This window comes from Oncorhynchus mykiss, chromosome 11 (genome assembly GCF_057628025.1).
Source record: "Oncorhynchus mykiss isolate SJ-2025 chromosome 11, ASM5762802v1, whole genome shotgun sequence".
In the NCBI taxonomy this organism is placed as follows: Eukaryota; Metazoa; Chordata; class Actinopteri; order Salmoniformes; family Salmonidae; genus Oncorhynchus; species Oncorhynchus mykiss.
This window is the reverse complement of record NC_143032.1, coordinates 11,968,697-11,981,142: the sequence shown is the minus strand read 5'-3', so window position 1 is coordinate 11,981,142 and position 12,446 is coordinate 11,968,697. Positions and strand designations below refer to the sequence as shown.

Sequence of the window (12,446 nt, the reverse complement as noted above, 5' to 3'; positions counted from 1 at the left end):
ACCCTCTCCCTCTGTCGCTGCCCCGCCCCCCTTCCCTCCCCCAACCACTCGAGAGGATCTTGCCCATCACCATGTCTATGGTTCGGCCTGCTACCCCTCTCAGGACTGGGGGAATATGTGACCCACTCACACACTCCTCCAAAATCTCCATTGTCCATCAATAGTGAATGTATGTTCTCTAGACGGTCACGGTGACATTAAATTAAACAAGAATAGAACAGCAATGTTTTGGCTGTGGCCTTGGCTTACAATATGATACAAATGTATGATGAAGCTGAGTCACAGGCAACGTCATAAAAGGAATCGTTTTTTTAAAAGGCGCACAAAAATGGCTTCAAGGTCTGAAATATATATATTTTTTTAACCTTTTGCTCCCTCTCAGCCAGATCAAGGCCGTGCTGGAACAGGATGCCGAAGACATCAGAGAAATGGTCAAACAGAAGTCTGCTTGTAAGTGTGTGTTGACGGTCTGCGACAGCTGGGCCCGAGACGGGAGGGTCACCAGAGGAGCCTGGGAGTCTACGTGAACCAGTGTACGCCTCCATCTGGAGACAGCGGATGAGGAAGAAACCAGACGAGCAGCTGCCGCCGTCATCTCCATCAAAAAAACAAAACAAAAAAAAAGAAAGAAAGCTAAAGGGAAATCAGCACATAATACTCCACCCCATAAAGTGACATGTTTTCAGAAGCGGTCCAAAAGATACGTTGTGCTCATATTCCATCCAATCTGGTTCAGAGTAACCTATGTATTAGCCAAATATGCAGGCCGACATACATTTACATTTTAGTCAGTAAGCAGACGCTCTTATCCAGAGCAGTAGTGAGTGCATACATTTTCATACTTGTTCTTACTGGTCCCCAGTGGGAATCGAACCCACAACCCTGGCATTGCAAGTGCCACGCTCCACCAATTGAGCCACACGACTTTATTTCATATTTATTTAACTAGGCAATTCTTATTTACAATGATGGCCTACCCCGGCCAAACCCTAACCTGGACGATATTGGGCCAATTGTGCGCTGCCCTATGGGACTCCCAATCACGGCCGATTGTGATACAACAGCCCGGAATCAAACCAGGGTCTGTGGTGACGCCTCTAGCACTGAGATGCAGTGCTTTAGACCGTTGCGCCACTCGGGAGCCCAATTGAATGGAAAGGGTTGGCCCCATCTAGAAGATGGTCAGCTTTTTTTGAATACCAAAACTTTGATTTGGTGTGAACTAGCTTAATGACAGCCAAACTGCTTGGGAAGTTGAAAAATGTAGGCCGCATCCAGGACAAATGTAACATGGCCTTCAGTCAGACTATGTTGCCGATGGTCACTCTGACAGAGCTCCAGAGTTCCTTTGTGGAGATGGGAGAACCTTCCAGAAGAACAACCATCTCTGCAGCACTCCACCAATCAGGCCTTTATGGTAGAGTGGCCAGACAGAAGCCACTCCTCAGTAAAAGGTACAGGACAGCCTGCTTGGAGTTTGTCAAAAGGCACCTAAAGGACTCTCAGGCTATGAGAAACTAGATTCTCTGGTCTGATGAAACCAAGGTTCAACTCTTTGGCCTTAACTCTCTGCAACATGGATAGATGGAAATCAGCACATAATACTACAAATGAAGAAACATATCCTATATGCATATTGGAGGTCGACCGATTAATCGAAATGACCGATTAATTAGGGCCGATTTCAAGTTTTCATGACAATCGGAAATCTCTGTTTTGGGATGCCGATTTTGCCGATTATTATTATTTATTTATTTACAACTTTATTTAACTAGGCAAGTCAGTTAAGAACACATTCTTGTGTTGCTAGCTAGTATTAAACTTATCTTATAAAAAACAATCATAATCACTAGTTACACATGGTTGATGATATTACTAGTTTATCTAGCATGTCCTGCATTGCATGTAATCGATGCCGTGCGCATTCGCGAAAAAGGACTGTCGTTGCTCCAATGTGTACCTAACCTAACCATCAATGCCTTTCTTAAAATCAATACACAGAAGTATATATTATAAAACCTACATATTTAGCTAAAAGAAATCCGGGTTAGCAGGCAATATTAACCAAGTGAAATTGTGTCACTTCTCTTGCATTCATTGCACGCAGTGTCAGGGTATATGCAACATTTTGGGCTGCCTGGCTCATTGCGAATTAATTTGCCAGAATTTTACATAATTATGACATAACATTGAAGGTTGTGCAATGTAACAGGAATATTTAGACTTATGGATGCCACCCGTTAGATATAATACGGAACGGTTCCGTATTTCACTGAAAACGTTTTGTTTTCGAGATGATAGTTTCCGGATTCGACCATATTAATGACCTAAGGCTCGTATTTCTGTGTGTTATTATGTTATAATTAAGTCTCTGATTTGATAGAGCAGTCTGAGTGATGGTAGGCACCAGCAGGCCCGTAAGCATTCATTCAAACAGCACTTTCGTGCGTTTTTCCAGCAGCTCTTCGCAATGCTCCAAGCATTGCGCTGTTCATGACTTCAAGCTCAACAACTCCCAAGTTTAGACTGGTGTAACCGATGTGAAATGGCTAGCTAGTTTGCGGGGTGCGCGCTAATAGCGTTTCAAACGTCACTCGCTCTGATACTTGGAGTAGTTGTTCCCCTTGCTCTGCATGGGTAACGCTGCTTCGAGGGTGGCTGTTGTCGATGTGTTCCTGGTTCGAGCCCAGGTAGCGGCGAGGAGAGGGACGGAAGCTATACTGTTACACTGGCAATACTAAAGTGCCTATAAGAACATCCAATAGTCAAAGGTATAGTCCTATAATTCCTATAATAACTACAACCTAAAACTTCTTACCTGGGAATATTGAAGAATCATGTTAAAAGGAACCACCAGCTTTCATATGTTCTCATGTTCTGAGCAAGGAACTTAAACTAGCTTTCTTACATGACACATATTACACTTTTACTTTCTTCTCCAGCACTTTGTTTTTGCATTATTTAAACCAAATTGAACATGTTTCATTATTTATTTGAGGCTAAAGTGATTTTATTGATGGATTATATTAAGTTAAAATAAGTGTTCATTCAGTATTGTTGTAATTGTCATTATTACAACCACAAAGAATTAAATCGGACGATTAATCGGTATCAACTTTTTTTGGTCCTCCAATAATCAGAATCGGTGTTGAAAAATCATAATCGGTCGACCTCTAATGCATATTCAACTACCTGGAAATGTTGAGTTAGTACATAGACATTTTTGAGCTGGTATGGAGAGAGAAATCTGTGGCAGAAGTGAGCTTCCCTAGACAACTGATCATTAATTTATGCTTTCAATAAACATTTGGAGAGGAAAAATATTTTACATGTCAACAATCATTTGATTCTTAGCCAACCCAGACTGTTTGTCCTAAATAACCCACCTTTCTTGGCCCTATTGTTTAAATATTCACACGGTTAAAGTTAACATCCCTAATCCACACATCGCAGGACTGTCCTTCACACGTCCACGTCCTCCAGAGGCCAACCCAGACGTAAAATGGGAATCTTTGTTCTCACCCCCCCCCCCCCGATCTGAGGGAGGTGGTGTCAATATCCTACTAAACTCAAAAGGGGAATGGGTGACTGACCACCATGCCCCATCCCCCCTGCCTCCTCTCCCAGTCCCACCCCCAGCATGGGGCCCACGGGCTCCACAAACAGGCCTCAGCAGCAGCCTGCCTGACATCTCAGCACAGGACGAGGGGTGGGTCAGTGTGTGGGACACAAAAGCAGATGGGGGGCCCTAGATAGGGGCTGGGTCTGTCCCACCAGAAAGGGGACCCCGATTCTTAGACAAATGGCCTCTAGAGAGGAGAGACCTAGGAGGGGGGAGCCACCCCGCAGGTCCTCTGGGGGAATAGGAGGCTTCTTTTAGACACAGGAGCATGAGGGCCATCAATCCCACAATGAAAGGAGCTCCAAAACCAGCAGCCACCCCCCTCCCCCCTAGCACTCACAGTGAGTTAAAGTTGTTGCAACCACTTCTCTCTGAAATGGGCAGAATGGGTGGAGCAGAAAATCAGAGGACAGAGGGAAAGATAATTATGCCCCAGTGCAAAACCAAACCCTAGCCAAAAACAAACCCCAGGACTACCTGGCCTGATAACTCCTTGCTGCCCCCAGTCCACCTGGCCGTCCTGCTGCTCCAGTTTCAACTGTTCTGCCTACGGCTATGGAACCCTGACCTGTTCACCGGATGTGCTACCTGTCCCAGACCTGCTGTTTTCAACTCTCTAGAGACAGCAGGAGCGGTAGAGATACTCTGAACGATCGGCTATGAAAAGCCTATTTACTCCTGAGGTGCTGACCTGTTGCACCCTCTACAACCACTGTGATTATTATTATTTGACCATACTGGTCATTTATGACATTTGAACATCTTGGCCATGTTCTGTTATAATCTCCACCCGGCACAGCCAGAAGAGGACTGGCCACCCCTCAGAGCCTGGTTCCTCTCTAGGTTTCTTCCTAGGTTCTAGCCTTTCTAGGGAGTTTTTCCTAGCCACCGTGCTTCTACACCTGCATTGCTTGCTGTTTGGGGTTTTAAGCTGGGTTTCTGTACAGCACTTTGTGACATCAGCTGATGTAAGAAGGGATTTATAAATATATTTGATTGATTGATAGCCAAATCCTCTAGAGATTTCCCTTGGCTCTGGGTGGACTGGGTTGGTGGAAGTAGTATAGGGAAATAGTTCCACCTACCCAATCTTGCAGGTCAGGTTGAGTTTCCACCATTTGCTTAGACTCATTTGATTCCTGTAGTTCAAAGTGTCTAGCGGCTGGGGCTAGAGGGTTGACGTCATGGTATCGGTCTGGTATTGGTGTTCAACTCAAAATGTAGAGAAGAGAATGTTCTGGCAACTTTCTATAAGGACAGAGCACGGCACGGTACTCCTGCTACAGAACAGCTCCAAGGCAAAGAACACAGCATCAGTTCTTACAATATTTCATTAACTAGAGGCTTCTGCCGTGGCCCCTAATGGTCAAGAATATCCCATCATTTATAAGAATTTGGGTACCATATAATCTGCAGTTAGGCAACAGAGACTAAAGAGCCAGATTGGAATCTCATTTGTTTTCTAAAGAGAAAAACCATGAAAGTGGATATGGGTAGAATATAGATAGTTGGATGCCGTCCATGCATTTCCCAAGCGGGATATGGAATTGACTCTAAAAGCTTGATCTCTGCGTTTTGTGCTAAACAGTAAACATTGGTAATACATTATCATGCTATGAAACGTGGCACGTATCATCGAACAGCAAACACTTGGCTAATCCCATCCCACTGCATGTTCAGGAGGACTTTGAGTGCTGCGTATGATGTACGACGCGGCCCCCTGCAAGATAAGGCCTTGCCAAATATCATTGTTTATGTACCGCATTCCACCCATGCGGCTTTGCCCAGATACGTGTTATCGGCATAGGTAAACAAACGCTGGGGCCAGAACACTGTGGCTTCTCAGCAGCACACAACCGAGCTGGGACGCTCACAAGCCTTCCCACTTCAAACACTGCACTCACACTTCAGAAATAATAGAATTGGGGACAGGATATAACTAACCTGAGACATTATCCAAGGTTTGGCAAGCAATGCCTGTTTGTCAGCACTCAGCATGTATCCCAGGCCCATGCAGAGGAAAAAAGTTCACAAGGGCGGTGATAAACCGTGCAAATGAAGTGCCGCTCTCTTAAAAGTAAACTAATCTCAACCATCTCTATAGGCGTATAGGCTTAAGGGTTGCCCATCCCCAAGCATCAAGCATGAGCACAGTCAATGACAGTTTTCAGCAGGCAAACAACTATGCATGAGGCCTCATCATGGCAGTTAGCTAAAGGAGTCAACATTGCCCCACCAGGAACGGCAAGGATGAAGACATGGGAGCATTAGGATAAAATTGAACTTAGAAACCATGGAGCAGCCAGTGCACTAAAGATGACAACTGCAATCCGCTCTGGCTTATGATCTTCTGTCTCCTGTAACAACCGATATTAATAGCGGTTAGGAGAGATTCTATTAATGCTTCAGCTTAGCAAATAGCTGAAACATCTGGAAAATTCAGCAAAATAAGCATGTAGTCACTAACTGTACTTACATTAGGCTATCAAGAGTAAATCAGCGTTTGTGTGCTTTTTCAAATAGCCAGCACATCATACATTTACTCCTACACAATCATCAATTCAGCCACTCTGTCAATACACAGTCAATGCAATCATGTTCCATTTCCTTTCGCACAGCGTCTTTGCTGTGGGCGAGAAAATGTAATCGCTCACTGGGCCGCTGTGCTCCATTGAATACATTTGGTTGGGTTCAAACCTGCCCTGAGTCGCGATTTGTGCCAAGCCGCAGCAGTAGAGTCAAACATGGACGGCTCATGTTTCCCATAAACTGGGAGAAGGGAGCCCCAAGCACATCCATGTTGTAACCAGTTTTGATCTGTGCTTATCAAATTAGCCCCTGATTCTTTCTGTGGGTTTTGGAGATCTGCAGTTGAATTAATAAAGAAGCCATTGTAAACCGACAGATTAATGGAAGCAGCGTTACTTCACTTTCAGGGACCGAAGCCAATCACATAAGGAAGGCATGCAAGTGGTGCATTGTATACATTTCTTACCGTGTTTGCGCAACATGTTATGAAGGAGCGTGCTAAGCCTCTCGCAGCGTGAGGCGGACGACGAGGAAATTCCACAGCCAGCGCAGATCTCCCTCGTTGCTCCAACCAAACTCGCTGCTTCCTTCTTCTCTCACTCTAGGCTGGCTGCTGTAAATGTGTCAGATTCTGAACCCCACTCTCAAAAACAAGACTTTTGCACAGAGGTGATGAAGGTCTACCTTCGCGTTGCTTCAGTTAGCCACGTTGTCACATTCAACTGAAGCTGATGTGTATTAATTCGATCATGGTCACAGCCTATTTCTTTACAATAGGCCCATTTGTACTTGCTATTGAACTGCTTTATCTATGTGAGATTTGCTTTCACAACAAGCATTGAGAATGATTTTGCTGCGGGGGCCAGATTTCTATGCAATGAGATTAATTTCTGCTTGTTTTGTTCCATTCTAGGAAATGACTGAGCAAACATGATAACGAATACAAGTGTTGATGAATGAACAGCATGGAGTCAAGCATGGGATTGGGATTTTCAGGGCAGAATTCCAGCCAGTCTCTCATGTTAAAGTGTGTGTGTGTGGGGGGGGGGGGGGGGGTGACGCAAAAACTACAAGGTGCCTGCCATCTTTATGAGGAAGATTGATTCATGGATTTCATTGAGGGAAAAGCTCAAAACAAAATCACAACCTTTTCTGTGGGCTCACACATTCATCCTTTTTGGAAAAGAAACTGACCGATTCTCTCCCAAACACCTATGCCATGAATCTCCTACAGCTCAACATCTTTGTTTCTTGGCAGGGGGGGAAAATAGACCCTGTCACTTTAAATATCTACGCCTGCTAGAGGCTACCCATCCCCCACAGTGTTTGTCCCCCTCTTACACTCCCCCCTCCCTAATTCTCTGTCAATGCACTATAAAATGTATCCATATGAAAATGATAAATGCATTCAACTGCAAATCTTGGGACTATATGCAGAAATGGGCTAGATGTTGTTTCTCAGGTAGAGAAGAGAGGATAAAGCAGTGGCCATTATAGCCCAGAGGAGCAACCCTCCCCCACTACACCATGTGGCCAAACCTTTGAAAATCCAGCACAGCACAGCACACACAGACACACCACATTGTTACTGATTCAGTGACTTTACAATGAGAGAGCACTAAAAGCATTCCAAACCCCATGTCCTGCTCTCACACAGCACATTTACACACACACATATATGGTGGGCAAGGTCAATCGACACCGGGACATGCAGCCCTTGCCTCGGCTGACGCCGTGCTGTCATAGACGATACGGGACAATCACAGTCTCTCCTCCACTCAGCAAAAGCCAATGAATCGACAGGAGTGAGTGAGGAGAGAGATGCTATGACTCAGGTCAGCATCTCCTGCCAGGAGAGAGAGAGAGAAAGAGAGGTAGAGAGAAAGAAAGAGGTAGAGGAGGGAGAAAGAGGTAGAGGAGAGAGGTAGAGGGAGAATTAGAGATGGGAGAGGTAGAGACGGGAGAGGTAGAGACGGGAGAGGTAGAGACGGGAGAGGTAGAGACGGGAGAGGTAGAGACGGGAGAGGTAGAGACGGGAGAGGTGGGAGGGAGAGAGCGAGAAAGAGAGAAGTGGAGGAGGAGAGAGCGGTAAAGGAGGAGAGAGAGAGGTAGAGGAGGGAGAGATGGAGAGAGCATGGGCAAGGGATCTGGCGTTCCTTTGTCTCAACAAAGTGGATGATCAGCTGAAAAGAGCAGAGCACAGCGAAGCTGCATATTTACTACCTCTGCTGCTATCCAGGGAGCCACGGAATCAGTGAGGCCATTACACAACGCATCCAGCAGCCAAAACAGATCATTTTACGGGACCCCTCTTACAGCATTGCAAAACCATTTTACTATTCTGGCTGCTAATGATCTGAGTGGCAGCGATGATTTGGCATGTTTCATTACAATGACTTGTCTCTTCCCACGGACTTGCTCAGAAAAGGGATAATACATGTTCAACAGTAGCCCAAATGTTTTGGTTGTGTATTGAAGACATATCTTTCTGTTGCTTACAAGAAACCAAGAGTATTGCCATTGACCTATCAAATCCCTAGTGATCTTTAGGACTTGGATGGTTGAAAGGACTACGTTTCTTGTATTGAGGTAGATATGTACATATAGGTAGGGATAAAGTGACTGGGCAACAGGATAGATAAACTGTAGCTGCAGCGTGTGAGGAGTCAAAAAAACAGTTCAATGCAGATAGTTAAAGTTAGCCCGGGTAGCTATTTGGTTAACTATTTAGCAGTCTTATGGCTTGGGGGCAGTAACTGTTCAGGATCCTGTTGGTTCCAGACTTAGTGCATCGGTAGCTCAGCCCCAGTGATGTTCTGGGCCGTACGCACTACCCTCTTTCAGTCTCCTGTGGTGGAAGAGGCGTTGTCGTTTCTGTTTCACGATTGTGCTGGTGGGATTGGACCATGATAGATACTTAGTGATGTGAACATGAAGCTCTCAACCCGCTCTACTACAGCCCTGTTGATGTGAATGGGGACGTCCTCGGTCCTCCGTTTCCTGTAGTCCTAGATCAGCTCCTTTGTCTTGCTGACGTTGAGGGAGAGGTTGTTTTCCCTGACACCACACTGCCAGGTCTCTGACCTCATCCCTATAGGCGGTCTCACCGTCGTCATGGTGATCAGGCCAACCATTGTTGTGTTGTCGGCAAACTTAATATTGGTGTTAGACAGGACTAAGCACACACCCCTGAGGGGCACCTGTGTTGAGGGTCAGCGTGGTGGATGTGTTGCCTACCCTCACCACCTGGGGAGACCCGCCAGGAAGTCCAGGATCTAGTTGCAGATCGAGATGTTCAGTCCCTGGGTCCTGAGTTTATGATCTTGGAGGGTACTATGGTGTTGAACGCTGAGCTGTAGTCAATGAACAGCATTCTCACTTAGGTGTTCCTCTTGTTCTGGTGGGAGAGGGCAGTGTGGAGTGCAATAGAGAGTGTCATCATCTGTGGATCTGTTGGGCAGCTTACGAATTGGAGTTAGTCCTGGGTGTCTATGGTGTTGATGTGAGCCAAGACCAGCCTTTCAAAGCATTTCATGGCTATAGATGTGAGTGTTAAGGGGCGATAGACATTTAGACAGGTTACCTTGGTGTTCTTGGGCACAGGAACTATGGTGGTCTGCTTGAAATGTAGGTATTACAGACCGGGAGAGCTTGAAAATGTCAGTGAAGACACTTGCTAGCTGGTCAGGGCATGTTCGGAGCACGCGTCCTGGTAATATGTCTGGCTCTGCGGCCTTGTGAACTTTTATGTAGGCTAACCAAAAAAACTGTAGAATGCATTGAACCTACACTGCATTTAGCCTGACGACTCACAATAGAATCTTCTGCATTTGGCCAGAGCAAGCAGTACGGGGAGCCAGGCAACACTGTATTGGCTAAATATCCAGAATTGCCACTTTGTAACCAATTACCAAAGTATCAAGACATTAGGATAGTGTTTGACAACAAGCACAATTTGTGTCTGTGCTTTGGAATGAATGGTAATCATACACAAAGTGATTAATTAACTTGATACATTTTTTCAGATATGTGACATAAATCATTTTATTTCAACAAAAAACAAAAATAGACACAATGGCCATTTTAGAGGAGGGAACTACACAACAGAACAATCACATAATGCATTTAATTAATTCCATTTTGCGTGGAAATCCTGAATAGAATACTTATAAAAAAAACTATTTGTAAAACCCCAAAGCCAAAGCATACATTATTTGTTGTTACAACAAAAAACTATTAGGCTAGGTTACGTGATAATGGGCTCTGTGAAATAAGTGTGGAATTCTACTACTTGTTGTGATCTTAAATAAGTATCATTCATTCCAGTATCAACACCTCCCTGTCATGCGCTTCAATGGGGAAAGAAATCTTCACTCATGCTTAAAAAAAATGTTGTCTACACAGGACAAACTACACGGATAAATGTGTCTTATAAAACGTGCAAACGCTTCAAATTAGCTTGTGGATCTCTTGCATATTTCTGTATTTTCCAACAGAGTACCACACTTCTATATTTAAATGATATTTGAAACATTATGAGGCCATATATTTGGCAGAAATATGAATTACGAGCAGCCATACGTAAATAAAATATATAGTCTAATAAAAACGATACACCTATTTTAATCACTGAGCCTCTTGACAATTGATTTGACAAAAGAATCTAAATAATTGGGAAATTATATGTGGTCGCGATCTACTTATTGATCTTTATAGACAATGAATCACTGCATCGAGAAGCCTAAATAACCTCTCGCATCGTCACTTATTAAAATAACAAACAAGATGTCAACTATTGAATTACTGCATTAGCTATTCAATGCCATTTGACAACTATAATTTATATTTGTATCTTATTAAGGCAATATCAATAGCCAGGCGACTACCTACAGCATGTTATCCCTGGATTGTCTCTACATTATTAGAATCATCAGAATTGGTGTTTTGCGATTCTTGCAATTTCAAATCACTGGATACAGTCTATAACTGATTGACAAGACACTAACCTCAATAAGCGATAATAGGGTGCTTGCTTACCTGCACAAAAAGTTCCCAGAAGAAGTGCAAAAGTCAGCCAGGTAGCAAACATATTCCTTTAATTAAAAAGAAACACACCAGATGTTCTCCTTTTTAACCTCTTTTCCTTTGCGAACATTTAAAAAGATGATAGGCATTACACAACGAGCCAAATGACCCAAGGCCTTCGATGTCCACAGCACCAAGAGTTCGCGTTGCTTTTGTGTGTACAGTCCCCCAATGCAACAAAATTGCACGGGCTAGAAGTAAGTTTTACATATAAACAAATCCATCGGGAAAGGATCGGTCGATTCCAGGATGTAAAATCGACAAGGTAAAAGAAACTCGATGATTAAAATAAACAAATGTCACCCTCCGCGGTGCGCGTTAACCGTTTCTACTCTGTCGTCGTGAGTCGCTGAGGACAGGGTCCGACATTCACATGCAAGAAACTGAACTGAGTCCAAGATGGCTTCTGAGAGGGGAGTAAGCCAGAGTAAGCACAGTCAGTGGGAAAACCCGGATGTTTAAATAAAATACAGGAATGCAATCAAAGAGGCATGGGGTGGAGTGCAGTGCAGCAATCCTGGAGCAAAATACTAGGCAGGTAGTAGGACATAGAGGGAATTAAATCAGAGGCTACTAGACGTTGATAATAAAGGTCAACAGGCAAAAATATATAATATGTGGAGGGAATTGCTGATGCCAACATCTAAACAGCAACCTATTTTTGGCTTAACAAAAGTGGTTGGAAAGAAAACCTGGTTTGATTTTTGGAAAAAGCTGCACACTATGTTCTGCTTTTTATAAAGGTAAGTAAGCTTTCATTACAATATGTTTATTTATCTTAGGCATCCTGGGGATCAAGTTAATTAAACCATATTAAAAAAGGTGAAATGACCAATGGCAGGTTACTAATATAGCCTATGCTATGTACTGAATTAGGTACTTATAAGCCTATCCACATAGAATGAATCTTTATGAATATCTTCTATAAGTAGCAAGTTCAATTGGTTATTGTAGTTCTAACAGCATATTACAATTACATGTTGTATGTGATCAGAGCCATATATAAAGCCAAATACCCTTATATAGAGCCATACATACACTATATGACCAAACGTATGTGGACGCCTGCTCGTCAAACGTCTCATTCCAAAGTCATAGCCATTAATATGGAGTTGGTCCACCTTTTGCTGCAATAACAGCCTCCCCACTTCTGGGAAGGCTTTCCACTAGATGTTGGAACATTGCTGCGGGGACTTGCTTCCATTCAACC

At 43.9% G+C, this 12,446-nt stretch overlaps 1 protein-coding gene across 1 annotated transcript in view; it reads right to left on the bottom strand.

Annotated features, from left to right (window-relative positions):
* Positions 1-11,671, bottom strand: part of LOC110535274 (activin receptor type-2B) — a 59,032-nt gene extending 47,361 nt beyond the window's left edge. The window contains exon 1 of the mRNA XM_021620174.3: positions 11,189-11,671. Coding sequence (XP_021475849.3) covers positions 11,189-11,240 — 52 coding nt within the window. The 5' untranslated portion in view covers positions 11,241-11,671. The remainder of the gene's footprint in view (positions 1-11,188) is intronic.
* Positions 11,672-12,446: the final 775 nt, after the last annotated feature.